The following is a 25,990-nucleotide window of genomic DNA, read 5'->3' as shown; positions in this document are numbered from 1 at the left end:
TTTTTACAGTCATAGCTATAATCTTATGCCTTTGCATAGCTGCACTTACAGCCTCCTAAAACTATGCACTACTATTAGTACATATAAAAAGGTGTCCATCCCCACTGTAATTTTATCACTTCCTTCCTGCAAATAACAGTTGTTGCTGCTGTCAGTAGAAAGAAAACAGAATTTCTTTCCTCTAAGTCACAAACTAAATACATTAGATTATTTGAAGAGCTAATAAAATGTGGGGGCTTTTTGTTCATCTGTTTTATTTTTATTTAAAGACCTTCATCTCCCTCCAACAATGAGAAAATAGGCCAGTTACATTTACCTTCTAACTAACTGCAACAAATATTAAACCAGATACTCAGTTTATTATAATGTGTACAGGCCCACTGACCTCAGGAAATCAACATTTATTTACTTCAACCTGAGGATCTGATGTCCTGAATAGATATCTTAGCAGACTGCAATTCTGCAACACCAGTGAAAATAAACAGTGATTTACACAGTGACCTCTGTTCAACTCCTTTTAACACAGAAAGCAGTTGAACAATTCCCCCTCTTTTTAGAAATTTTTAAAAAGGGAATCACCCTTAATCTTTGTAACTTTCCAGTGGTGCTGAAAGCATGCAAGGCAGCCATGAACATACAGCACCTGCTCAACAGAGACTGCAAAATTACCTTACACAAGGAACAAAAAGTTATCAGGAAAATTAGAACATTTGCAACACCTGTAATCCAGCCAAACCTGAGGTACAAGTCACTTGAGAGCACACCCAGCTTTCCCCATGCATTAGGAGTAAGATGTCATTCACAAGACTGTTGCAGATTTTAAATGCTATGGTGTTATTTACATAGGCTGTTTCTTGTTCTAAAGGACAAGTGCATAATGACATAATGTTATTGCAGATTGTCACTAATTTAAGACATATTTCCAAGCATATTTTCCTCAGCCAAGCCCTACCAACTCATCAATTTTCGTATCACTGTATGCGTTTGCAGGGCAATGCTGTGAACTGCTTCAGTAGAATGAAGTTAATGTTACAAGAATAAGCAGCCTGAGAAAGGGTTCTAGTGTTTTTGTTTGGTTAACCTGGCTAATTTCTACTGCTCAGTTTATGGATCCATGAACAGCTGTATCAGCATAGCTGATAGGGAGCAATCTAGACACAGAAGTGAAACTGAAAAAACCCTGAACTCAGCTCTGCTGGCAAACACAACATTCAAAATCACTGAGGATCACAACAGCATGATTGTCATCACTCAGGCTACTCCCTGCTATTTCTATTCCATGATTAGATAGCACTTTGCCATTTTCCTCAGTGGTTATTAACCTCTCACCTTGGTTTCAGTTCTCCTTGTGGTTCCATCTTCAGAAGTGACAATAGACACGTGGGAAGTGGGAGTGCCTGGGTCTTCCTCCACAGTAACTGTCTCTTCCACCATTTCTTGAGGCTCTTGCATCATTGCTATTGAAGTCTGGTTACTGGGGCTTTGTTCCTAAAGAAGCAGGTAAAAAAAAATTGAACTTTTAATTTCTGCCATCATGGTTTAACTGTTCTACTGATTTCAGCTTCATTGATTTAAAACACATTTTACCCTACAGTTTGCAAGCAGAGATTCAGAGAAAGGCGTATTTTGTGTCTCAGACAAGCTTGCTGCAACTGTGCTGGAATGACTGGGCTCAGTGCAGCAAATAGAAATCACGTGAAGCATCTATCAAGTACTTCTTATTAATAGGCAACAGACTTACAGACTACTATCTTATATTTAAATCTGCTTTCAGCTTTCTCCTCAATGCCCAGCATAGGAGGAGTGGAATCTTTGGCTGCAAAACCATTCTTTTAGCTCTGCAGTGAACAGGCCCACTGGCTTTCAGAGCAGTTAATCTTACACACCATTGAATGTTTCTTTTCATTTGATAAAGTACACTCAGCTGGAGACTAGAGAAGACTATAAAACGTCAACACCTACAATTAAACAGACACCTTTCTCAAACTGTCCAAAGCAACGACAATTTAACAAAAAATGCATGGCTAGAGATTAATTCAGTGAAATGCTTCCCTTCTCACGTCTTCACTAAGTCCATAAGATCTAACTGGCTACAAGCTTATTTAAAATTTGTAACAGATACACAACATAATAGAAACTAAACAGAAAGACTGGAGATCAAAGGCGGGTTCTTGCAGGGATACTGCCCAAAGAGAATGCTCTGCCAGCACCAGCAGCTGAACCTTCCTTTTTCTTATGCAATTGTGAGTTTCAGCACAGAAATCAGAGAAGCTCCCTTTGGTAGATGAATGAATATCTTTCAGAAGTTTCCCAGCAAGAGGCCAATAAAGAACCAGCTTATGCACTGAGAACTCAGCCTTTTGCCCAGCATTATGAATCCTCAGCCATGTAAAATGCAATGACAGACTGATCATTTCATTACCAGCCCTGAAGGTATCTGGCTACACAGGCTTTAAAGCCAAAGCAGGGCTTCTGTTGGCACATCTTGTCAAACACTCAAAGAATATCCTTTATTAAGGACTATATACACACACACATTTTTACACACATATTTAAAAAAAAAAAGCACAAAAAAATCGAAGAAGAATGACATAGAGCCCAAAACTGCAAATTGAGCACACTCTGCCTAAAGCAAACTCTCTGGACAAATCCACTCTATCTCTTCACATCACAGGAAAACAAAAAGGGTTGGGATGAAACTATTGCAATAGAGGTGCCCAGCCTAATTACATAAAGGTTAAAACATTCTCCACCTGTGAACAGCTTCATCACCAGGGAACTACAACACTACATTTTGCATCATTTTATTGAGAAAAATTGCATTTCAACCCAACTATAGCCTTTGAATTTCCCCTTTTGCTGTGCCATGTTTTGTGCAGGCCTCCAGTGACCTTTTGCTGCCGAGGTCTCATTAAGGTCCACATTTAATTTTTGCATGATCTATAATTTCCCTTTGAACAAGCTGAGATGTCCCTGCTCAGTTTTCATTTATTTACAGCTGTATTCTGACCTTCTGGAACTCAAGACTTCAGTAAGAAAGACACTCCCATTTTCAGGTAAGCATGAATATTAACCAAGACCATGACAATAAGCCTCTGGCAATCACCTAAGTCAAAATGCAACATGGACAGCCTTCAAAGGTAAGGCACCAGAAGTGATACAAGCAAGCACTACTTCCATTTCTATTGAAACCACAGAATAACTCAGGTTACAGAATCAATCAATGAGAATAAGGCTTCTGAAATCCTTAAGAAAATCACTCCTTCCAGTCTGCAGTACTCAAATCATTAATGGCAACTTATGATACATGCTGAATTCTTTATGGTAGAGTTCAGATGTTGCATCATGTCTTCTGCGTGTGGCTCCAGAAGGGGAACTTGCTCCTGCAATAAATACATTATTCTCTTCACATTTTTTCTTAAGAAACTGTGTCATAACTGCAACTCCCTTTCTCACACCCCACAGCAAAGCTTTCCTCCAAAGAGAATAATTTACACAATACTGCAATACAGTAGAGACTCAGAACTTCTGTTCATCTTCACTCAATCAAACCTCACCAAGAACAAATACTACTACTTATATGTAGAGGGATTTTGCACAACACCTTATCCCTGTAAACCTCACCATCGAATGCCAAAACTGCTCCAAGGTGGGACCTTCTCACTCCTCTCACACATGTACGTACACACACAGCTCATCCACCACCTTCATTTCCAGATGCACTTGAGGTACTGGCATCTCTTAGTTCCCCTCTAGACTTTATAGAGGCAGCCTCTGTTTTCTGATAATAAACCTGAGGAGATGGAAGGTGGAAAGAACTATTTTGTTCTTTGAGCTTTTGCAATACTTTTTCTTTATTTAAAAAAGCGTAAAGTCTGCCTTTGTATTCAGACTGCCTGTGGGCAAAGGAAACCTTAAAAGCTGGGCACTTAAACATGAGCAAATTGCAAGCTAGAGCATATTGACTTTAAATGAGCATTGTGCTGGGTTTTATCCTCTAGCTGCTTCTAAAATGAAGATTCAGGCAGATATGGTACAGATCTGCATTCCTAGAAGAGAAAACTATTGTTAGCAAGAGACTGTCCTAAGCATCAGAAAGCCTAAAAGCTTGCAAAGTTCAAGGTAGATATCTCAACACAGACAGGTAACCAGACTGGCATCTACTGTGTCTTCCTTCTTACTATGGATCTACTGAGGAATGCAGTGAGCCAAGGGGACAGCCTATCACCCAGCTTACCCCTGAATTACCTGAACCAGGTGGTTCTTTGATCTCCAAACCCAGTACTTTCTCTACATCGCTAGCTTGGAGCTGTCACAAGCTAAAATTAACGTAGAAAAGATGCAAAGGTTTTGTTGTCTGTTTTTAGACTCCATCATTAAGGATTTTAGGTCATCACAATTTGCAGAAACTGGGACACATTACCCCTTTCAACTATTTGCTCAGTTTCGAAGCCAGTATTTAGAACGCTCTTTTTTTGCTAAATACACCTCAGCATCTCAGATTCCAAACATCTGGCAGATAAGCCTAATTATCCAGAGTAAACCACAAGTTGCTGGATAGGGCTGGAACATGACACCCCTAATGAATAATGCTACCAGTAGTTAGTTCCCTGGCTGCTAGAAGGAGGTTAATTCCAGTTCAGAACAACACACACTCATTTACCTTACCGGGGCCTTTCAAAGCAAAAGCAATGAGATTACAAAACACTACCAAATTATGAGAACAGATTCCAGTACAGTTATTGCATGTGGTGTCAGCAGTCATGACTCCTGCTTTTACTCTTGCTTTTTTGAGACCAAATGAATCCTATCCTGTTGATTTGTACTTGCATCTCCAGTGTGCTTTTAAAAAGCCATGCTATTTAAAACACAAAGCAACAATCAATTTACCTCCAGCCTGTAAAAGTTAAGCGCAGATGGAACAGCTAAAGACCTTGTAAAATAACCAAGAAGCATAAAATAACAGTAATTCTTGTTTTGTTAAAGAACAGTGATTTATCATTTAGGGCACATATCTCCTAGGGCTTATTTTGCATTAGAATACTACAGCTTCTGTAATCATCGCCATTTCAATTCCTAGCGTTGTAGTTCCATCAAAGTAGCTATTTTATATCTGTTTTAATAAAAGAATAACCTCCCCCAGGAGGATCAGACATCCGACTTTAAGACAGTAAACAAAGTTCTTTATTCTCTGCCTATGGAACAATTTTAAACAGTCTGGAAACAATATAAAATTGCAGGAGATTATTATTTCCACTAAAACAGCCCCTCTTCAAGAACGCTGAAATCATGTACGTCGAATCTTCGTTCTCCCCAAGATCCCCTTTTTTCAGAAGATTTCAGTGCAGGCTATTCCAGCTACTCCTTACTCCAGGCTACTGTCAGATACCAAATTTGAAGGTTTTTGCAAAGCACAAAGGCTGGATTCTACATCAGCAGACATACTTGTCCTCAGTCAACCCCAGCACAGACAGAGCTCAAGTGTATCAGCTCCTGTGAAACACATTACAAGTCTGGGCATAATTAGTGGCATTGGAGAACAATGGTAATTGAATTAAATGTGGATTCTCTCTCCTCTACTACTCTTTAAATGACTTATTACAGCTTCAATCTGTGCAAAGCATGAGATTATTTCTAAGTGTAAAGCAAGCAAAGACTGGCTTTGTCAGAGCCAAGTCTCAGGCTGATATTCTGCCCCAATGGTCTCCTTGCCACTCAGGTGTGCACTTCCAGCTCAGTCATGTCCTCAAGCTTTTGTTCGCTGAAGGCATGTGGAGAAAGACACAAAAGGCAAGTCTGCAGGAACACAGCAGCTGAAAAAAGTCTGTCTTGAGATCTGCATCAGACTGGGACATCAGAGAGGAAAGAAATCACTGGAGGAATTTGTCGAACTTGGTGTATTTGTGGTAGACTTTCTAAAGTCCAACTCCCCAGCAGCTGAAGACTCTCAAATCTGGTTATCACATCCCCCTGCCTCATCAGAGCACCCTTCTTTCACCACAGCCTCAAAATGCCTGCTGGGCTCTTTCCCCTGATTTGTCCTGAGAGCCTCCGTGCACCTCAGCAGTGCAGAAGATGGACTCCATGCTGAGCAGCTCATGCCCATCACTGAGCCAGTGTCACCTGAGGGGCAGCAGTACCATCCCATGCTTTCTAGTTTGTTCTTCAGAAACAGGGGAGCCCTCACACACTGCAGTGCTTGCACTACTGCAAGGCAGGGCACCTTCTGCAAGCACATGGAGACCTTAAGCTCAAGGACTGACACAGGCTGTTTCCCTCAACTCAAAAAACACAGCAAGATCCAGGTCTTCAGCACCAAGCACAGGTATGCAGCTAGACCTACCCAAATTCTTCATGATTGGGGAAACCTTGCCCCAAAGCTGGGATCAAATCATGGCACATTCAAGCAAAACGGCTCTAGAACAACAAAAAGCACACGGACCAGCCTGTACTGAAACCCAGGCAGCACATGGTGCTGGAACAAGAGTTAAATATGACTTAAATATGGGAATACATAAATATCTACTTTGCTGCAGATAAACTAATTTCCATTTAGTAAACCTACTTTTCTGTTTTGTTATGTGAAATACAATGTAGGGTTCATGTATATAAATCTGTATTTATGTATATGTATACAATGGATTCAATGCACTTCAATGTGAACCCAAACACATTAACCTATGAGAAAGCTTCAAGCTCTGTTAGAGCTCTGACACAAACTCTACCCTAAGGCTGGTCAGCTCAGAACAGAAGGGAAATGTTAGCCACAAATGAAAGCAGGCTGTCCTGGCACAGGGTACCAGAATGAACTCAGCCCCACACCACAATGCACTAACTGTTTCCTGAACACTTACACACTTCCTTTGTCCTTTAGAAACACACACGACAAGCACCGAACAAATAATGCCAAGAGCTTTTAAAGCACCAAGGTTAAAAGGACCATTTCAGCAACTGGAAAAAACCCTCAACTACAGAAGTTCTGAAAAGCCACAAAGAGGAGCTTTTTTTTTTTTGGAAGCAGGCTTGGTAATTCACCCTTTGAAGGCATCACACCTTTCAGGGAGAGCAAGAGGCGGAGGTGAAGGAGAAGGAATCAAACCCCAGACAAGGCCTGGAGTAGCAATATTCATCCCTCAAGTACAGCAAGGCACACTGGGGTTCTGTTCAGCCACGCGGTAGCTGCCCATCAACGGGGAAATCCAGTGCCTGCCCAACGGTCAACAAAGAGGGCTTTTATGCTATTTTAAACAATCTGGAGTGTCTCAGTTAATGGTAGACCAGGCAATTGGCCCTCAACTATTTCCAATTGACTGGAATGATGGATGAAGCTAAAGGGAATGCTGACCCACTGAACTTTTCCATACAAAGCTAGGAAACTGAAGGAGACTGTAAACAGTTTGTAAGAACGAGAAGTGGGAGAGGGAGAATCCCAGGGGCTTTGCTCCTCTCAACCTGCTGTTAAGTTGTTTCAGAGGAAGGAAAACAAAGATCTTCAACTCTGAGCAACATACAATAAATACATGGGAAGGCCTAAATGAATAGGGTATTTTTCCCATGCACTCCTCTCCTTTCTCCAGGAGCTGTTTAGCTCTGCCACGCAGGCTGGTCCTTTGAATCAGAAAGGGCAATTTGTCACTCTGACAAGGTGTCTCTCAGGGCTCTCTATTGCCTTGGCCTGCTTTTCAGATTGACTGGGTGTTAACCAAGGGTGTCAAGACATCACATCTCAGTCAACTTCAACAGATGTGATGATATATATTTAAAACTTACATGTTAATCAGTGCCACTACATTAAGGTAATGCTCAGGAAGCCACACATGCCCACTGATTTTCTGAACAAAACTATCAGCAGCAGCTTTTGCACTGCAAAGGGCAACAGTGCTGCGATGTGACAGAGCTGTCTGCTCACCTCAACAGCTCCTGGGAAGGAAGACTGGGAACATGCAACTTCCAGATGGGGAAATGGATGAGTAATAGGTTCAAATTCACACCATCTAACTTTAGGCAGCTTAGCAAGGTATCTAAATGCAAGATAACTTAATTCTTTCCCTTTAGTCGAAAAGAAGAGTAGGAGCCTCAGAGAACAGATCTTGCACAGACTAAATTACTTCCTTGGACATATCCAGCTTTTGCCATCAATTCTGCAGGGAAATTGTATCAAGTGCTTCAAGACAGCATTAAAGCTGGAGGATGAATCCAGGCCTCAAAGGCCCAGTGTAAGTACTCTGTGTAGAACCCAGACAGGACAAGGATATCACAAGTCATCACTCAGTCCCTTAGTCACAAGCCCTTTTTCTCCCAGCAGTTCAGCAAGATCAGGTAGTAAAATAGAACCATAAGCCATTATTTGTAATATAAAAATGATACAGGACAAAAAAAAAAAAACAAACCAAAAACAAGCCCCCAAAAAAGGAAAGAGCACCTGGCACACACAGCTCTCTTTCCCTTAACTGCTGACAGCAATGGCCAGTGTTTATCAGGACAGTCTGCCCAGTAGGAAACTGAGCAGGAAATGACTGTTTCTCACCAAGATCTGTACAGAGAGTTCACTGCAATTTGCCAAACTACCTGCCAAAGACAAATACAATGTAAATCTACATGCCTGATCTTTGACCAAACCCAAAACAGATCTGACTTGCTTCCTCTCTGGAGCCTTTCAAATGAACCAACCAAGGCTAAATTAGGGACATTTTTACTGGGATGAGGTTACATCATGGATTATAATTTTCCAGCAAGTTTTTTCCTTCATCTCCACCTGCTGCCTCTACAATGCTGGCATTAAGGGTGGTGTGGGATGACTAATTTTACATTCCTTTCTGCAAGACAGGCATTCAGATTTAATTTCTTCTGAGCCCCACAGAGTTTGGATCACAAATTAAATGGATGCACGTATTACTAGATAGCAAGTCCACAAACTTACATGCACATGGGAGTCAGAAGTACAAGCTAGGTCCTTCATCTAAAACAAAAAAAACAACTGTCAGTTTGGCAGGTGAGAACAGAAAGTTTCTTTATGCTGTCTGTGTCCCAGACTCTACCCCAGCCACCTTCACACATCATTAGAGAGTTAAACCAAAGCCTGCCAGACCCAGCCAGTTCTAGGCTAACACACTCACGCCCACTTGCAGTGCTACAAAACTACCTTAGAGAATTGCTTTTAACTTCAAGGCAGATGTAAACCATCTCTGCATTCTTTGAATTACGACCAAGGCTGGAGCATTATTTGAGTGTCCTAGGAGCCATATCAGATCAGTGTTAAATTTAACTCATCTCCTCGCCCACCCACAATCTTGCGGGTAGATCTGAACGACGCAACAAAAATGCTTTTTGTGGAAAAACACACAACACAAAAAGCAAAAAACCTCAAAAAACAACAACAAAAAAGCTTTTAATCCTGAGGGAAACAGAACAAACAGACCACTGATGATTTCTTAAGATGGCATTCCAAGAAAGCTGTTCCTTGAAATAAATTATTTCTCATTCTAGGGAATATAAAGCAATTGACAATAAATCCAATCACCCATCTCACAAGGACTGTGCCTGCCAGTGTCTCTCACTATTAAGCCCCAGAGCAGGTCTGCCTGGCAGTGAGGCAGCAGGACTGTATCAGCCCAAACAGGAGATTACCCCTGTTAAATCACACACCACTTCTTCCCTCTGCATCTCAACCCCTTCCAGCCCCTCACCAAAAGCCATGGTCTGAACAAAGCACAGCAGGAACGTGTGAACAGCCTCGACCACAGCCCAGCTCCCCCTGCTGTGTAACCCCAGAGAGCAGAAAAGGGACAGCAGGAAAGGAACTGTGTGGGAGGTCTCCGGATAGCTACAAGTCCATTGGAACACCAAAGACACAAACAAGTCAACAAGCCAAAGGCCACTCCGACTGCTGTACATCTTCCAAATGGAAGAGATTCCAGGAGAAGGACAATTTTCCCAAGTGCGATGCAGTTACTGTGCTGCTTCAACTACCCAAGAGAGTTCACCAATGGCTTTTTGTCCAGTAGTCTGTTTACTTCACACATTTTCTGTTTATTCCCTAAGACTGACCTTATAACCCCTACTTGTACATGGCCAGCCCCCACACACCGGTAAGAGATCAAGTGCCTGTGCTAAGCTCATGCTTAACTAGCAATAAACAGTATGTAAAGCAAAAAAAAAAAGGAAAAGAAAAACAAAAGATGAAAGTGAGCACTTGGATATGAGGGAAAATGCTGAGTAAGAACCTGCTCAGTTCTCGTACCCACAGCTGTGGAAGGATGTGGATGCACTTGCAGTGGGCTCAGAGCACAGCTGACAGAACAGCCAGAGAACAGGATCAGAGGTCTTTCATGCCTAAGGTCCAAGCCATTAACCTCAGAGGAAGGTCAAGGAGTGATGTGATTACAAGTCAAGTGCCTACAGGTATAATGGAAAGCTAATGGAGAGCCCTTCAGAGAGAAGGGCTTAACCAGTGCCAGTGATGAAGACTGACAAGACACACACATTTAATTTTAAGACAGCAACTGTGAATTGCTCAAGAAACACTTACATGGTAAAATTTTGCTGCTTAGCAGGTTGGACCTAATTATTTTTAAGAAAGGTTCCTTTTTACTCATAAACCTGATAATGGAGAGGTGCTCACATGCATGCACACAACTGCTCCTACCTGTCTGATACAATGCTCCGAAGACTTTTCAGGCTAAGAATAAATTATTTAAGGCTTGTGAAGGAATTCCCCATCATCCCCCCCAGCCTGCCCTCAGCAAACTACACTTAAATGAAATGAAGAGATTTCTGTAAGCCACAGAAGGGGCGCTAATGATGCCTGTTCATCTTTTGGCCGAAGGAGTTCCTTCTCCTCCCACCAGCGCACAAGGGTGAAGCCCCTTCTCAGCTGTCAAGCAGTACTTCAAGTAAGGTCAATACAAACCAGAGCATTGTGGACATTTCTCAGTCAACTGAGGAAACAACCATCACCCAGGAAGGACTGTCTGTCCCATTCCCCAGCCCTTGCTGTCTACAGCACAGCCCCCAAAACCCTGTAGTGCCAGCATAACTGAAATAGCTGTGTGTAGCAGCAACCAGCGACTGAAGGGGAAAAGAGAAGACATGAGCACCATTTATCCAGGCATTGTCACCAGGAAAATTAATGGGAAACCACTGGCTCCATTCAGTTTATAATAAGAGCGCTCAGTATCGACAGTCAGCAAGGACTGCTATTACTGCATGACGAGCATGAATCTCAAAAAGGAAAAAGTCATTTAAGATAAGGTGGAAGTCACTTGCCCAGAGGTAAATACCTTCACCAGCAAAGTAAAACAGCTCTCAATTTCTTAGTTAAGTGTGTTTGGCTTTTTCCATTTGTCATCAGCTCTGGCTAATGGTTTCACACGCTTGCTGAAAACAGGCATCTTTCTATGACCATTTGCTCCTACTGGCACTGTGTATAAAGCCAGCTCTTCTGGATTAAAGCACTTGAATTGTAAAATCCTGTCACATTTGTCAAGCACTCAATTATTTACATAGTACCTTTATTATTATTATTTCTGATAGGCTTTTGTTTGGGACTTCACAATGGAATTCAAATATGAAGACTAAGACAAGATACAGCCCAAGAGTCTGCAGTCTAAATCACTTTTAAACAGGTTCTCAGAGGGCTTTTGAGAGAGCCATTTCTCAATTAAACACACACAGATAAAAACAAGTGATCATACAGGATGAAACCAAGGACTTGCTATTAACAACCATCAGTCAGAAAACTAAACTCATGCTCTGAATGCTGCATTTCTCTGCAGTTGGCAAGACAAGCTGTTTGAACCTAGGGACAGGACAGCTGCACTTCCCTCCCACTCCTTGTTGCAGTTTTATGCCAGAAAACAGAATCTTTAATTTTTCCAGAGAAGCCCTGCCAAAATGAGGCTGCAAATAGGAGACAGTGCCTTAGTAAACTCCCAGCCCCAATGCTCACACCCTGGCCAGAACCGTTCAAAGTGCCTAAATCCCTACATGCATGCTGGCAGCAGTGACTGCCTCCCTTCCACACAAACGATCCTCCTGTGTTAGACTCCCTTTGTAAATCAGGCCTGTGCAGGGCATGCCATTTTCACCTGTTCTGGTAGAATATGCAGTACCCAGGTACCCAGTCTTGCCTTCTCTCCTTTATAGGCTTTCCTATGACCCACCTCCTCTATTAAAATTTTGGCAGAAATAAACCAAAGTCCTCCATAAAGCATTAGCTGTCCTGGGATCATCTATACACACAGCTGTCCTTCCCAAAGTTCAAATGAAGCCGTTTTACTTTTCCTCCAATTCTTCACAAGGAATCAAAGATAAACAGTCATCCCACCCACCTTTTTTAAACAGTAGGACAGACTCAATCACTACAAATTTAGCAGCAGCAAGTCCACCGCCCACAATGAGCACCCTGCCAGAAACACTGCTGCTGCCTCCAGGACTCACCCTGAGCACAGCACTGGGAATATTCTCAGAAACACATACCAGCAGGGTTCATCCTACTTTGGTTTTCAGCTTGTGGGTTTAGTTTTTAGCCCAAGACAGTGTCTTTTAATTCCTCCCCAGAGTCCCCAGCAACAAAAAACATCTCCAAAAAGGTGCTGCTGAACCCACAAGTCAGGTTTGCTGACCTGGACTAACCCATCACTCATAATGATATTAACAAGTTGTTAACAAATAAAGTCATCTGACAGAAATTTGTAATATTCCACTCCTCAACTTGCTAAATCAGGGAGTACAACAGTTAGCAACAGATAAACATATGAATGGAAGAGGGTAAGTTTGGCAAACAGTTGCAAAAGTGACGCTGGAGCCTGAGGACCACCAGAAAAAGATGAGCAGAGGAGAAAAGCATTACAAAATACATGAGTCTATCCAGGGAGGGCAAAACCAAACAATAAAGCACGTCGGGAAAAGGGGAGGACAGATAAAAATGAGAAGAGAGCGAGCCCATGAATGAGAAGAATGTCATGTGGAAGCCAAATCAGTGGCTTTCCCATGAAAAAAAGTGGCAGGAAAAGGGAAGGAGGGGGAGAAGTAAGAAAGAAATATTTCAGTCTTTAATTCCATCCTGTTAACACTGCTTTCGTTCACCGTATAAATCTTCTGGTGAACAGTAGCTCCCTCCACACATGGCAGTATATTAAGATTCTTTATTAAGGCTTTCCAAACACCATAATGTCATTCTTTGGCTTTTTATGTGGTTTGCCTAGACTATGTTTTTGTTGCTAAGCTCTCATAAGATGTGTATTTTGTACTGACAGGGAAGAGATTATAAAATACAAGAAACCTGAGCACAAGCCCAGTATTTGATTTGACACAAGTGAACACTCAAGCAACAGCACAATGCCTTGTGTGTGACTTGGGGATATTTCTGTATCCATTCAGCATGGACAGAATGTGTCTGAACTGTCCCACAAAGGTGTGCGAGCAATTAATTTAGGGAAGTACAGAAAGGGGAAGAGAGCACAGATCCAGATGTATTATGACCCATCTCCCACACCAGAAGCTCCTGTGCCAGCCCCAGCACTTCCAGCCCCTGGGCAGGACAACTCATGGCTCTGGCAGACGAACTGAGGACTGGGAGGAGGAATACTGCCCCAAGCCACGAACACCAGGGAAGCACAAGAACAACACCACACAAAGATGGAGCCAAATTAATAAATCTTGCTTACAAGGGATGACAGCACGTCAGGAAGAGCAAGTGTACCCATCTAGCTACCCGAGTGGAAGACAAAGATATCCATCCTGAACAGCAAATTATGTCCAATACCATGAACACTTCATACCTCACAGACAGAAAACTAGCCTGATTCTACACTTAATTCAATTATCTACATCAACAGTGACCAAACACATCAGCATTTACAGCCTCCCACCATTTATTAGTTCACACACGCAGAAATTAAATCAACTCCTCAACAAGGAATCATCAGCAACTCTGATCAGAGAAAAACCACAGAACTATTTTTGCCAAGAAGTTTAAACCGAGTACAGCTCCATTTGGAAAATTAAATTAAATCAAAGGATAACCATATCACTCATTTAACAAAAGCCACCAAATGTATTATAACAGGCTCTTAGTACACATCTAAAATGTGTTTAGAAACCCAGAAAATAGACCAGATAATGTGCTCTATATACCCTCAGCAGCAGACGTTACAGCTATTCTTAATCCTAGCTTTGTGAATCTGGTAGACATAATTCATTGTGCTTTTGGATCCATAATATTTTGCAAAGCACTGCAGTTTGCTGGCTTACAAACCTGCCCTGCCAGCTCACTGGGTAGAAAGATTTCTGCTGACTTCACCTACCATTTCACTCTCACTCATCAGGGATTAGTATTTTTCCCTGCTAAGGATACAGGCTGCAAGTACCAAGTAGGAAAGGTTACACGTGTCTGAAGACGACTGGTAACATTTTGATAGGTGATATATACATGCAGCGAATGAGCACTTAAGAGGCACTTTACTATTTCTCCCATGAAGTTCAAGTAGCATATTTAAATTTCAAATGCTTTAGAAATATTACTTCTTTTTAAGGATATCATTGATAAAATTCTTTCAGCATGCATTTTATACCCATAACTTCTCTAAGAGGAAGAGAGATCATCAGAGAAGCCTCTGTATTCTTTACAGACTTCCATGAAGAAATTTCTCCTCTTCACAACTTCACACCTGCACATGTACCACAAGACATAAAACCATTTTTTAATGCAGAGTATTTAATGTAATGTTAAGAACCTAAGAAACCATAAAGGTAGACTAACACGCATTTCTGGTCCAGTCCTCTAGTGTTAAGGTCACACCTCAGCACTCTGCCCATTCTAAAGCACTGCCATGTTCTGCAGTGAATGTGGTTTTCCATCACAGGGACTTGCCACTCCCATAGTAGGTTTGTGTCTTCACACTCAGGAGGAAAAGAAGCAAATTTTAATAAAAATCCATATAATTAATCTAATGAAATTTTACACAGTTAAAATGGCAAGTTCAGAACAAATCACTGAGTGAGATGCTTCAAGAACATTACCTTCACACCTGCAGCAACACCACAGCAGAAGAAAACATGAGTGAAAACTTACAACATTAAGCAGCATCTTGCAGTTTAGCAGTCAAGCAAGTTCAAATGGTCGGCAGCAAAAAGCTTCTGTAAACCATTTGGAGCTCATTTCTACTAAGAAAGTTTTACAAGAGAACTTATTCATTGTCAGGACCAGGTGGAGAGATGTTAAAAGTCTTCATCGTCAATGACCATGCTGCAGCACAAGTGTTCACTGTTCTTAGCCTTGGAGCAATATGAACTTGATGACAGAACAATGGACTTATTTCTAAAAGAACACAAGTTCATGGAGATTTGCAACTCAGCTGAATTGCCCCACAGTGTGCATTAACTATCCAGCCTACCCCGCTCAGTCAGTGCGGGGCCACGTACGGATGCAAACACAGCTGCTGCACTGGAAGAGGAAAGCTCTGCAATACCCTGCCTACTCCACAGCAGCTCTGCTCTGCAAGGGTACATCTGTGCCTCAGGACAGACAGTGGCTGTATCAGAGCTGATCATTCCACATGCACACACGGATGAAGCGAGCGCCAAACAAAGAGACCTCACACTGCCGGGAGCTGGCCGGGCTCAGCTCAGAGTCTCGGGGCCAGGGTGGAAACTGGCGTGTGTTGACATCACTTATGTGTGAGAACGCTGGTGGCTGAGAGACAGCTCGAGCATTAGCTGCAGTCTGCTCTCCCAAAAGCCTGGCAGCAGTAGTCTGGAGGAGGCAGTCCCCAGCCCATCAAGAAATAACAAGTGACAATTCAGGAAAGCATGTTTGCTATCCATTCATGCGTGCATGCAATCTTGGGCCAAACAGAGGATGTGCTAAAAGGTTTTCCCCAGAGGAAATGTGTTTATTAATTAATATCTACTGAATTAATTGGTTCCCCATATGCTCTGCTGTGCTTCTAAGACTGGAGCCCTGTTGCTGTTACTGGAAGGTGTCAGGCGTGATGACTACCCAGAGGTTCATCAGAACACTTCAGTCAAGCTGAAATACTAATCTGTGTTTTTGTATTCATCAAATTCACAGTGTATCCATCTAGGGTAGAAGCCATGGAAAAAGCATTTAAAATCGCCAATCCATAAAAACTTTTAAAAAGCCAACACATGCTCTTACTTCAGACACAAGTGTGGTATATAGCAGAAGCACAGAAGAAAAGTGCTGATCTGAGGCCATCAGTTCATCTCTTGGCCCCTCACCTGCAGTAACCCTGGTTGTTCCTTTCACACAGTTACATTCCTTACACCAACCTGTTCCTAGCAACTGGTGCCACTACTACCAAACTAACCTTTACATCCACCACATCCTCTCCCACTCCCTTTCATCAGTGCAGGAGAGGTATTTTTGCCTTCTGACTATATCTGGCACAACTCTGTACAATGACATCATTTTTCTTATGTTATTAATCTTTCAGTGAGATACTTTATTCATCACGTCAGTGTCAGCTGGCAGGGACCACAACTCCTGTCATTCCTAGTACTCCAGCACTCATCCTGCACCAGCCTCTATGTGTAAGCTCAAGCTAGTAGTAGCAGAGTAGTAGCAGAGGAGACAGAGCAGTCCTACAACCTCCCTTTTGTAAGCAAATGCCCCCTCAGGTTGTGCATCCTCATCCCTGAGAGAGACAATTTACTCACCTAGACATTCCTCCTCCACTGCAATGCCACCTCTCCCAAACCCCTTGGATGCACCCACATAGTGCAGAGGCCAGAAAAGCCTTTGTCAGAGTATGGGAGGATGAGCAGCCATTATGGCAGCCTCTCTAGCAGATTCAGAGACCTTTGATGTTTATTTAGTCCATGTCTCCAATTTCAGCATTCCCTCACACACACTATACCCACTTAGTCCAACTCAGAAACCTGAACACCAACAACTGTAATTAACACACCCAGTGGTGAACTCAGACTGCAGCAACAGCATCACTGATGCAGGCGATGCTGGTCACCCTGGCTCCCTTTCAGAAATAGTCTCAAGTTTATGTCTACAGTAGAAAAGGAGCATCTCAGCTGTATTAAAATACTGTGTTCCAAGGTTTTACTATCATACCACCAGTACAATACACTGCTTACTGCAAGCTGAACAAGCCCAAGAACCAGTCATTTGATGTCATTCAGACAGAAACTGCTCTCCCAGCATCAGAAACATCTCAGGTGCAGCCATAACTCCATTATTTAATTCCATACAGCCTGTGCTCAGGCTGCAGTAGCAGAGCAGGGAGAGCAGTCCTACAACCACCTCTTGTAAACACATACTACCACAGGCTTGAGATTCTTGAGCTTAAAATCTCAAGAATATGAAGCTGAAGACACCCTAACTGTACAACTTCAAAGAGTCAATTCTGCTGCAGGAAATGGTTAAAGCACATCATCAACATTTATCAATATACACAGTTGTGATGGCAACATGTTCAAAACAGCTTCCTACAGAGGAAGACACTACCAGGTCATGCTGGTAAGCAGCAGAAGAGGCTGCAGACAGGCATAAAATAACATTCCTAAATCAGAGGCCTTGTTAGTAGTAATTTCTTTACAAGTACATAATAACAACTGGAACAAAAATTAAAGCTACCTTCAGAGAATAACATCTGCTGTAAGGCAGGCTGCAAACAGAGTCAGCAGGATCTATGCTACCTGTCTGGCAAGCATATTTTCACTTTATAATGGGCATATGACAAGCAAGACTTTGAAGTGATCAGTGTAAAACATTAGCGCACAACGCAGCAGTTAGAACACTGCAAATGAAAAAGGTGGGATGACTCCTCCTGTCTGGGAGAGCTGTTTCTGAAAGATTTGCAACATGCCACACAGCACCAGGTACAGCAGTCTGTCTTTCCAAGAGATGGCAAACCTCTCTTAAAGCAATGAACTGCTCCTCTTTAATTCAGCATATCTGCCCCACCCAGTGATTAAGTCCTTTGACATTTTATTTAGGAGGACGTATTTCTCTTCCAGATGCTAGTAAAAGGCATGTAACAGCAAAAAATGATACATGTTCAGCTTCCAGCCACTCTGATACAGCACAAACCTACAGAAAGGATTTGGAGAAGCAGTAACTACCCACAACATCAGATCAGCATAACCTCAATAACCCCCTGCACACAGACTGAGCTGTTCCTGAAGGCACCTCTTTGCTCTTCAAGGATTCAGGCTCAAAGGGATCTTTTCCATGCACTTCACTTTATTTTGGTTCGCTACCCTGCATGCAGATACAGAAGACTTCATAGCACATTTGCTTCCCACCTGCAAGACATTAATGATTAATATCCAAGCATATCAACTCTACACAGCTGTTGGGCTTTCCTTTTTCCTCCATTTCTTCATTGCTTGCTTTGAAGAAAAGAACAGGAATATTACGCAAAATCCAGCTAGAGATATTAAAACATTGCAGTATTTTTCAGTCTCAGCAGAATAGCTGGGGAGTCAAAGGTTTTAATCAAAGGATTAGGAAAAACGGTTTCAAGTACACAAAGTGCATGCCAGATCAAATCCTGTCTTCTGTTATACAAGGTAACTGTTATCCAGTGGACTAATTTGCAAACATAATTTTAGCTGTTTTTTATATAAATCAGACTAAGTGAAAAGATGTGAAGACGTGATTTGTACTGTCAGCTTCACGCTGGGAGCATGGACACTGAGGATGGAGGAGGCATTTGTATGAGGTCCATGCTGAAGTAAGATCTGCATGCAGAGACAATTCAGTTGGTGGTGAAAGACGACATCCACAATGACTCCTGCCTGGTTCTTTGAAAAATGTCGTATTTGTTCTTTCATGTCTGCAGAGCAGCTCTGGGGAATGGCTGAGCAGAGCCCGAAAGGCAACCAGCAACAGAAGTGCCCCAATGCTCACTTCATTAAGCACCAGCTCAGACCCTCCCAGACAGCTCTTGCTCTGAAGGTATTCCAGAGGAGCTTGCTCCAGCAGGCCAGGAGCTATTGCAGTGAAAGCATCAGACAAAGGGAGGGGGGAATACTCCAATTAGCGTCTGGTAAGCAGGGAAGAAGCCACAGCTACATTTTAATTAATCTATAAATCCACATTTGTGCCATCAGTGGAACCAAGCCATTTGACTGAGATTTACCTCGCCTATCTGCCTCTCTGCTCCTGAAAAGGGAAGTATTTCTAAGATTTTTCACATCAGAGTTAAAAGGAACTTCCTGCAAAGATCTCCCCAGACATGAAGTGCTAATGACTTCTAGCAAGATATAAATATACCAAAAGCTTTCAAAAAGTTTCTGAGTCCGATTTTTACTTTCCCAGTACAAGTTGTCAGATGAGTCCTTGATGTCTTTTGTAGCTGTACATTACCTGGAGGCTGACTGTAGGAAAGGTACAGCTACAGCTTCTCAGTGTAACTCCTGACACAAATACAGTCCTGAAGGAAAAACAATGCTCTTCTGAAATAAAATTAAACCACTAGTAAAGCAGAGCAATTACTCTGGAGAGAAACCACTTTTATTAATAATAAAATCCATACAAGAACAACTGTAATGTATAAAATTTGCACTGGAATAGACTACACAGACCAGCACATCTATCTTTGTTCAAATTCACAATCTTTTTTCCTTAACATAAAGGTTTGCAATAGGAATTCAGGAGAAAATACCAGAAAACTTTCTGACAATTTCATATACAGAACACAGAAAAAGAATCAAAGCACAAAGAAAAAGTAAAATCAAACATTTTTATGGAATGTGCTTAAATGCCTTGCTTCCTGCCTGAAATTTGCTGTCTGATGGAGCAAATCCACTATGACAAATGACAAGCCTTTTTTCCATCCAGTTGCTCTTCCAGATTTTTGAGATGTTCTGGGAATGGTGGGAGGTAACAGTCTTAGCAAAAAAATAGCCAGATGACCATGGAAGTACCAAATGGCTGGATGGTTTAGTAAAGGAAGGCCAGATGAAAACACACACCCTCCCCATGCAAAAGAAGACAGGGAAATAAAATTGCCTTGACTGATATTTCTGAAGAGCAATTCACAGCTAGGGATTTACTAATAATGTTCTCCCAAGGCAGGGTTTGTGTGACAGCTGCATTTTATCTCTCTGGTAACACCTTTAAAAAGAAAATCAAGCCAGACGTAGAGTACACAGAGCAACCACTCCCAGGACTGGTCTGCACAGTCATGGTCAACATCCTAAGTCTTTCTCCCTTTGTTCTTTAAAAAATAAGAAAAGAAGGAGGAAAAAATCACATCTGTGACATAGCTTAGAGCATCAGAAACTCGGTCAGCTTCTGCAGTAATCTGAATCACCCCTCTGACTGCCCTTGAACCTTCTCACAAGATCCGAGCCCTGCACAGACAGGATGCTGCACTTCAACAAGTAAAAGAGAAAACCTGCAGAACTGAGGTCAGGGGTCTACACCTCTGGTAACTGCTTTTCTTTTTCATTGGCAGAGGCAATGGGCTACACATGGTGTGTGTGAAAGAATGAAAGCTAAAGCAAACAGCTTGCACGTCTTGTTAAATTATCTGTACTGAGTAAGAACCATAAAAGCCACACAACACAGAAAGGGATTAGGAGGTACAGCAAAAAATGAAAGATCCAAAGTTTAGGACCCAGTCATCGAGTGTGAGGTATCTGGAGTCCTACAGCTGACCAGGGGTTACAAGAAGAATCCATGAGCATTCCAGTGTAAGCAGCTCTGCTGGCCGATTACTTGGGCCTAAAAACTAGTTAAGGAAAAAGAAACAGCAGCTCAGAGAATGGCAAAAATGAAGACAGACTTCTAAGTGTACTTTAACAGTACCTGGCATACTGTGCTACAGACATGATCTAATTAGACAGTAAGTCAAATACCAGCATCTCATGACTTGATGATTTCTTCTATTGTATCAAAGACCCTGAGAATTTTTTGACATTTGAGAAAACTAAGACAGTATTTTCAGAATTTCACATTGCATGTGAGTCACTGGGAGTCGCTGATGAACTCCCTCTGAAGGAAGCAGACCATTGTGCTGTCTTTCCAGCAAAAGCCACAGTGTGTTTTCTGTTTGTGGTGTTTAATCATTAACAAGAGAAGGGAAAAAAAAAAATCTTTTTTGCTAGGGCACAGCTAATAGTAGAATGAACTACCTCATTCATCTAAATAAAGTCAGCTCTAAACCATGCAATAACCATTTAAGTGCCTGCTTTGTTAATTATTTCACTGTTTATCTAATTCATTATGAGCATCTAAATAATAAGCTCATTCAGCATTAGCCAAGATCAGACACAGAAGACACCCATTCAGCCTATCCACCCTTCTGCCCACTGCGGGTCTGTCCCCTGCAGCCTCACCCAGTTTTATTGAGTCTCTGACTCCCCTTGAGAATGTTCAATCACAGCTCAGTACAGCACAGCTTTACGAAACCTTCCTCTCTCTTCCACCATTAGTTCCTCTATAGCCTTCGTGTAGATTTTTGGGATGCTTACCTCCGATTTTCCAATTTCGTTTCAGGAAAAAAGGTCACCTTCCAGTGTGAACAAGGACAATATTCCCAATGGGAGAGAACAAGTAAATTGTTTCATTACTAATCCACTTTACTTTTCCTCACCTGTTGCTTCTGAATTCTTTATTTTGCATACAGCTGCAACAACTGCTCCTTTGAAAATCAAGATTTCTAGAAATACACAGTAGAGCTCACTTAGGAAACAAGGACAACACACCTTTAAGAGGGCACAAGGAATTGCACCTGCACCTCCCACATGACCTCAATTAAATCCTGCATCCACTCCCTTTCAGAAAGGCACAGCACTTGTGATTCCCTTAAGAAAAAGTACATTTCACCTTTCTATGCTTCATTTCAGTTTGGCATTTATATAGCTCAGAAGATAACTACACCTTTTTCTGGTGATGTTAGCATACGATTAAGTGTTCCTCAAAGAGGGGCACCTTTCTTGGAAATGGTAATTGAAGTCAGCACATGGACTGCCCTGAGAGCCTGTATTAGCAGTTCAAACACTGTTCTCTTCCACTCCTGAGGAGTGAACTAATTTTCAGGTGGAGTGCAATAGCTGGAGCCTTGGAGAAAAATAGAAATGGCAACGTGTCTGGGAGCCTTCTACTTGGTGGACAAGCCCATCACAACAACACTCCCAGTGGCAAAACACAACTGGAACAAATCAAAACAAAGCCACAGCCATGCTTGAGTTCCTACTGAGGGAGTGGTGTTTTCCTCCAGTATTTCCAAACAGTGGTCAGGGTGGGTGGGTGTGGGGAGCCAAAGGCTTCAGTACAAACTGTTTATTGAAATAATTCCCTTTAATTGCCCTCCCTCGCACTGCAGTTTTTAGCCATGGAATCACTTGTGCCCTGGGAAGGGGCAAGTACATACCGTTTGTGACTGAAATTAAAGCAAAGTAATTAACCAGTCTCTCAATTTCTGCAAGAAAAGCTTCTTAAGCTGATAATGAATTTAAGCATTTGAAAGTAGTGAAACTGATTTTCCATGTAGCAACAGTATAGCAACTGCCAAATGCTTTCCTCTTGACTGTTCACTGAGCACCTGAAATGATGCAGATCATTACTTCAGCAGGCACCAGGGCTGTTAATCTCAAGATTTACACAGGAGGCAAAAACTTATATTGCAACATAGCCACAGAAGTGCAACTGTACAATGTATGCAAATTCTATATGAAACAACAGGCTCTTCTGAGAAATTACAGTAATTTGGGTGCGAGAAAGCAAAAAGACTTAAATCTGCACAAATATTGTAAGGACAGCCAGGGTGAATTTACACAGCACACCAACTGCCAATTAAAAACATTAAACAAAAGCCAACCATTTCAGTCTGTAATTTTTTGCCTCCCAACTGCTATGTAGGCACACTGTTTAGAGCAGCTGTGTTATTAAGAAAGAAAGAAAAAAAAACGAGGCAGCTCTTATGCACTCACATAGTTGTGTGCAGAACTTTGACCCTGCAGTGAAGGGCTTAGCCTATGTTTAGGCCAGCAGAACCTACGTGACTTGTGTCCCAGATTTAGCACTGAGAGGAAAATTCATCTCCAGCACAACTCTATTAAATGGATGTGGCATCATTTTAGTCAGGAGCCAAGTCTGGCTCATACAACCAAGGCACAATTAAGTATCAGGCAAGCAAAATGTTGCAAGGCAGAGAAACTTCCCAACTAAGTGTTATAAACCAGGATAAATGAACCACAATGACAAGGGGCATCTTTGAATTACAACTCCATTACAGTTAAGCCGTAGATTCTCAGCCACTTCGCAAAACTGAGAAAAAATGTGCTTGCTTCCCATTTTGCAGCTGGGCAGCTGCACTCTGAGTGCTGCATCAGCAGCACTGGGTACTGTCAAACTCTTCCCTTGTCACCCACTCCTATACCCCAGGAACCATTCTTATCTTTCAAAAGGTATTTTTTCACAAACTCATGGGATTCACTTTCAGTCTATTTCTTCACACCTCATTTTTAAGATCTCTTAGGAAGCTCAAGCAGTCTAACTCAGGTCAGTACCACAGCAGCTACCCTAAAATGGAAAGCTCAGCCTGAGCAGAACACTTGGTGATGCAGGACACCTTTGATCAGGAAACTTCACTGAGCTATCACCTATACCAACATGTCTCAGGCACAGCTCTGCTAAATCCATGTCAGCACAACAGTTCAAATGAAGGAACAACACATTGCTTCTGCTAGGAAAAACACATCAGAAGAAAACAAAAGCCAGAGAGCGGGGAAAAAAAAACAACTGGAAGCTTTTATTATTTTTCTTCTTGAGTGCTATACTGTTCTCCCCCACCTCTGAAATGGTTCTGGAACTCTCACGAACACATTGAAAAGACAGAAGCATACAAGAGACCTTGTCCTGGAGGCACAAAACAGAACTGGGTCACAAAACTGGGTAACATTTGACTTGCTCAGGCCAACACAATAAGGCAAAAAATGAAGTTTTGATTGGAATGTGGCCATGCTGGCTCAAAGCAGTTATCTCCTACACTGACTTCAGTACTGATGCCTTGAGCAACAGCAGTATCACATTCCGTATTTTGAAGAGGACATGCTTGGTTTCATCCTCCACATTGCACATCCACAGCATCCCTTCTCCACCCAGCAGCAAAGAGGAAAGACCTTTCATAACCTTTTTCTGAGCTTAACTAAAAATCACCTGATACTTGTCAACAGAAGCAAGAGCAAGGATGACAAAATGTCATCTAAGAGCAGGCACTTGACCTTCCCCTCTCTGCAATATCTGAGTGCACCTACCCAGGTGCTGCCATTCCTGTGACACCGTGCACAGAGTACGAACGGAGCCCCGAGCCCCTGCTCCTCTACATTTAGACTAATCCATTTTGAATACCACACATATCTTAATATAAGATGACTTCTAGAACAGTTAACCCTGCACTGCTTTACCTATTCAAAAATTTGCACTGCTTCTCTGCTGCTACAAAGAGTCCCGGAGATAAAAATGTTCAGGTCTGCTCCTATTCACTGTCATTCTGTAAAGGGATGCTTAGTCCCTTTTCTTTTTTTAATTTTTCTCTCCCATAGAAGGAAAGGAGGCAAGATTTATTTGCCCAAAATTGTTGAAACAAGACAGATGAACAGAGGAAGGCAGAAAGCAGTGTGAATGCAGCAAAAGTGGATAAACACTGAGGTGAAAGCACAAGGGTGGGACCCTGCTGGGAGACAGAGTAAGAGCTATTAACACCACGCAGTGCAAACCATGTTTAGACAAACCCTGAGGATACACATCTGGATGGTATTGACAGAAGTGACCTTGCTACAAAAGCAAGGACAGCACCAGCTCTCCAATACTACAGGAGATGTCTCAAGCAAATAAAGGCCCTGTTTTCATTTGTGTTATATAAATTGAAATAATTCAACCACCTTCCAACAGTATTTTACATTTCACAATCACTTTTATTTTACATCGTGGGAAATTCATAACCAGCATTCATTTTAAAAGCTATGTATTTCATAGAAGAGGAAACTGAGGCACAGACTATCAAGAGATTATTCCCCAGTGCTTCAGTGTCTCCAGTAATCCTGAGCTTACACAGCACAGTGGTCAGCCAACAGCAGTAAGTCTAAAGTGCATCAGTGTCTGACAAACAGATTCCCATCTCTTCCATCATTCGAAGAGAAGGCTCTGGTTCTTTAACTTTTCAGGCCACTGAAGAGCCCAGGTGAAAAAGTTTATTCTTTCAGTGTGGCAGATTTTGTGAAATGTCCCACAAATGGAAGGTTGCCTCTGGAACTCATTTATCAGGAATTTCAGCAATGCTCTACACAGATGCTGCATATCACTTCAGGCTCCTGCTAAAATGCAGAATGTTGTTGAACTCAAACATGAAGGATTAACTCTACAGGACTTTAAACTGCAGGACTCCCATGAACACTGACTTGCAATTCCCTCTCATGGCAATGGGACTATCCCAACACCCAAGAGCTAAACAACCAAAGCAAAAAACTTGACAGTGCTGAAGTCCACTGGCATGATGTGCCTGGCCAGGGCTCTGTAGGCCACACCTTGTCCTCTTTCCCCTCACACTTTTTTCTCCCGCAACTCAGCTGAAATTTCTATGTGTTTGCTAAACTTTCCCTAAGCACAATCCCTAAGGATTCTAGTCAATTTTCTTAAATTCTCAACATCAGCAGCTATTTCTGCAGTGGTTCTAATCTCCTTCAGTATTTTCAACAGCATTTTCTGTCTCTGGTTCTTCACTGCCCACCCTACCTTACATCTGATGCCCAACATCCATCTCCTTCAGTACGTGCCTGAAGCACTCAGATTCCCATTTTGTGACTCTGAAAAGCCAACTCTTCAACCACGAGCAGGAGCCATTTCTTCCTCGCCTTTCACAATAACCTTTTCCAACCGTCAAACACAATTCACGGGAGCTCTGCCTCAGAGTTTTTATTACCTTTCAATCCAAGGCACTGGGCCAAAATAAACCATCTCACTTATTAGTCCTGCAACTTGCTGTCCATCACTGCTATTATT

General features: G+C 42.1%; 1 protein-coding gene across 8 annotated transcripts in view; it reads right to left on the bottom strand.

The window, feature by feature from the left end:
* ARVCF (ARVCF delta catenin family member) overlaps window positions 1–25,990 on the bottom strand; it is a 259,867-nt gene that overhangs the window by 88,365 nt on the left and 145,512 nt on the right. For 5 of the 8 annotated variants that reach the window (XM_069030537.1, XM_069030538.1, XM_069030539.1 and 2 more), the window contains one exon: window positions 1,330–1,488. In XM_069030537.1, the coding sequence (XP_068886638.1) occupies window positions 1,330–1,455 (126 nt within the window). In that variant the 5' untranslated portion in view covers window positions 1,456–1,488. Of the gene's footprint in view, window positions 1–1,329; window positions 1,489–8,920; window positions 8,960–25,990 lie in introns of all 8 variants that reach the window. The other 3 variants (XM_069030533.1, XM_069030532.1, XM_069030540.1) reach the window with 1 other exon arrangement.

This window comes from Aphelocoma coerulescens, chromosome 15 (genome assembly GCF_041296385.1).
Source record: "Aphelocoma coerulescens isolate FSJ_1873_10779 chromosome 15, UR_Acoe_1.0, whole genome shotgun sequence".
Taxonomy (NCBI): Eukaryota; Metazoa; Chordata; class Aves; order Passeriformes; family Corvidae; genus Aphelocoma; species Aphelocoma coerulescens.
This window is presented reverse-complemented; position numbering and strand designations above follow the sequence as displayed.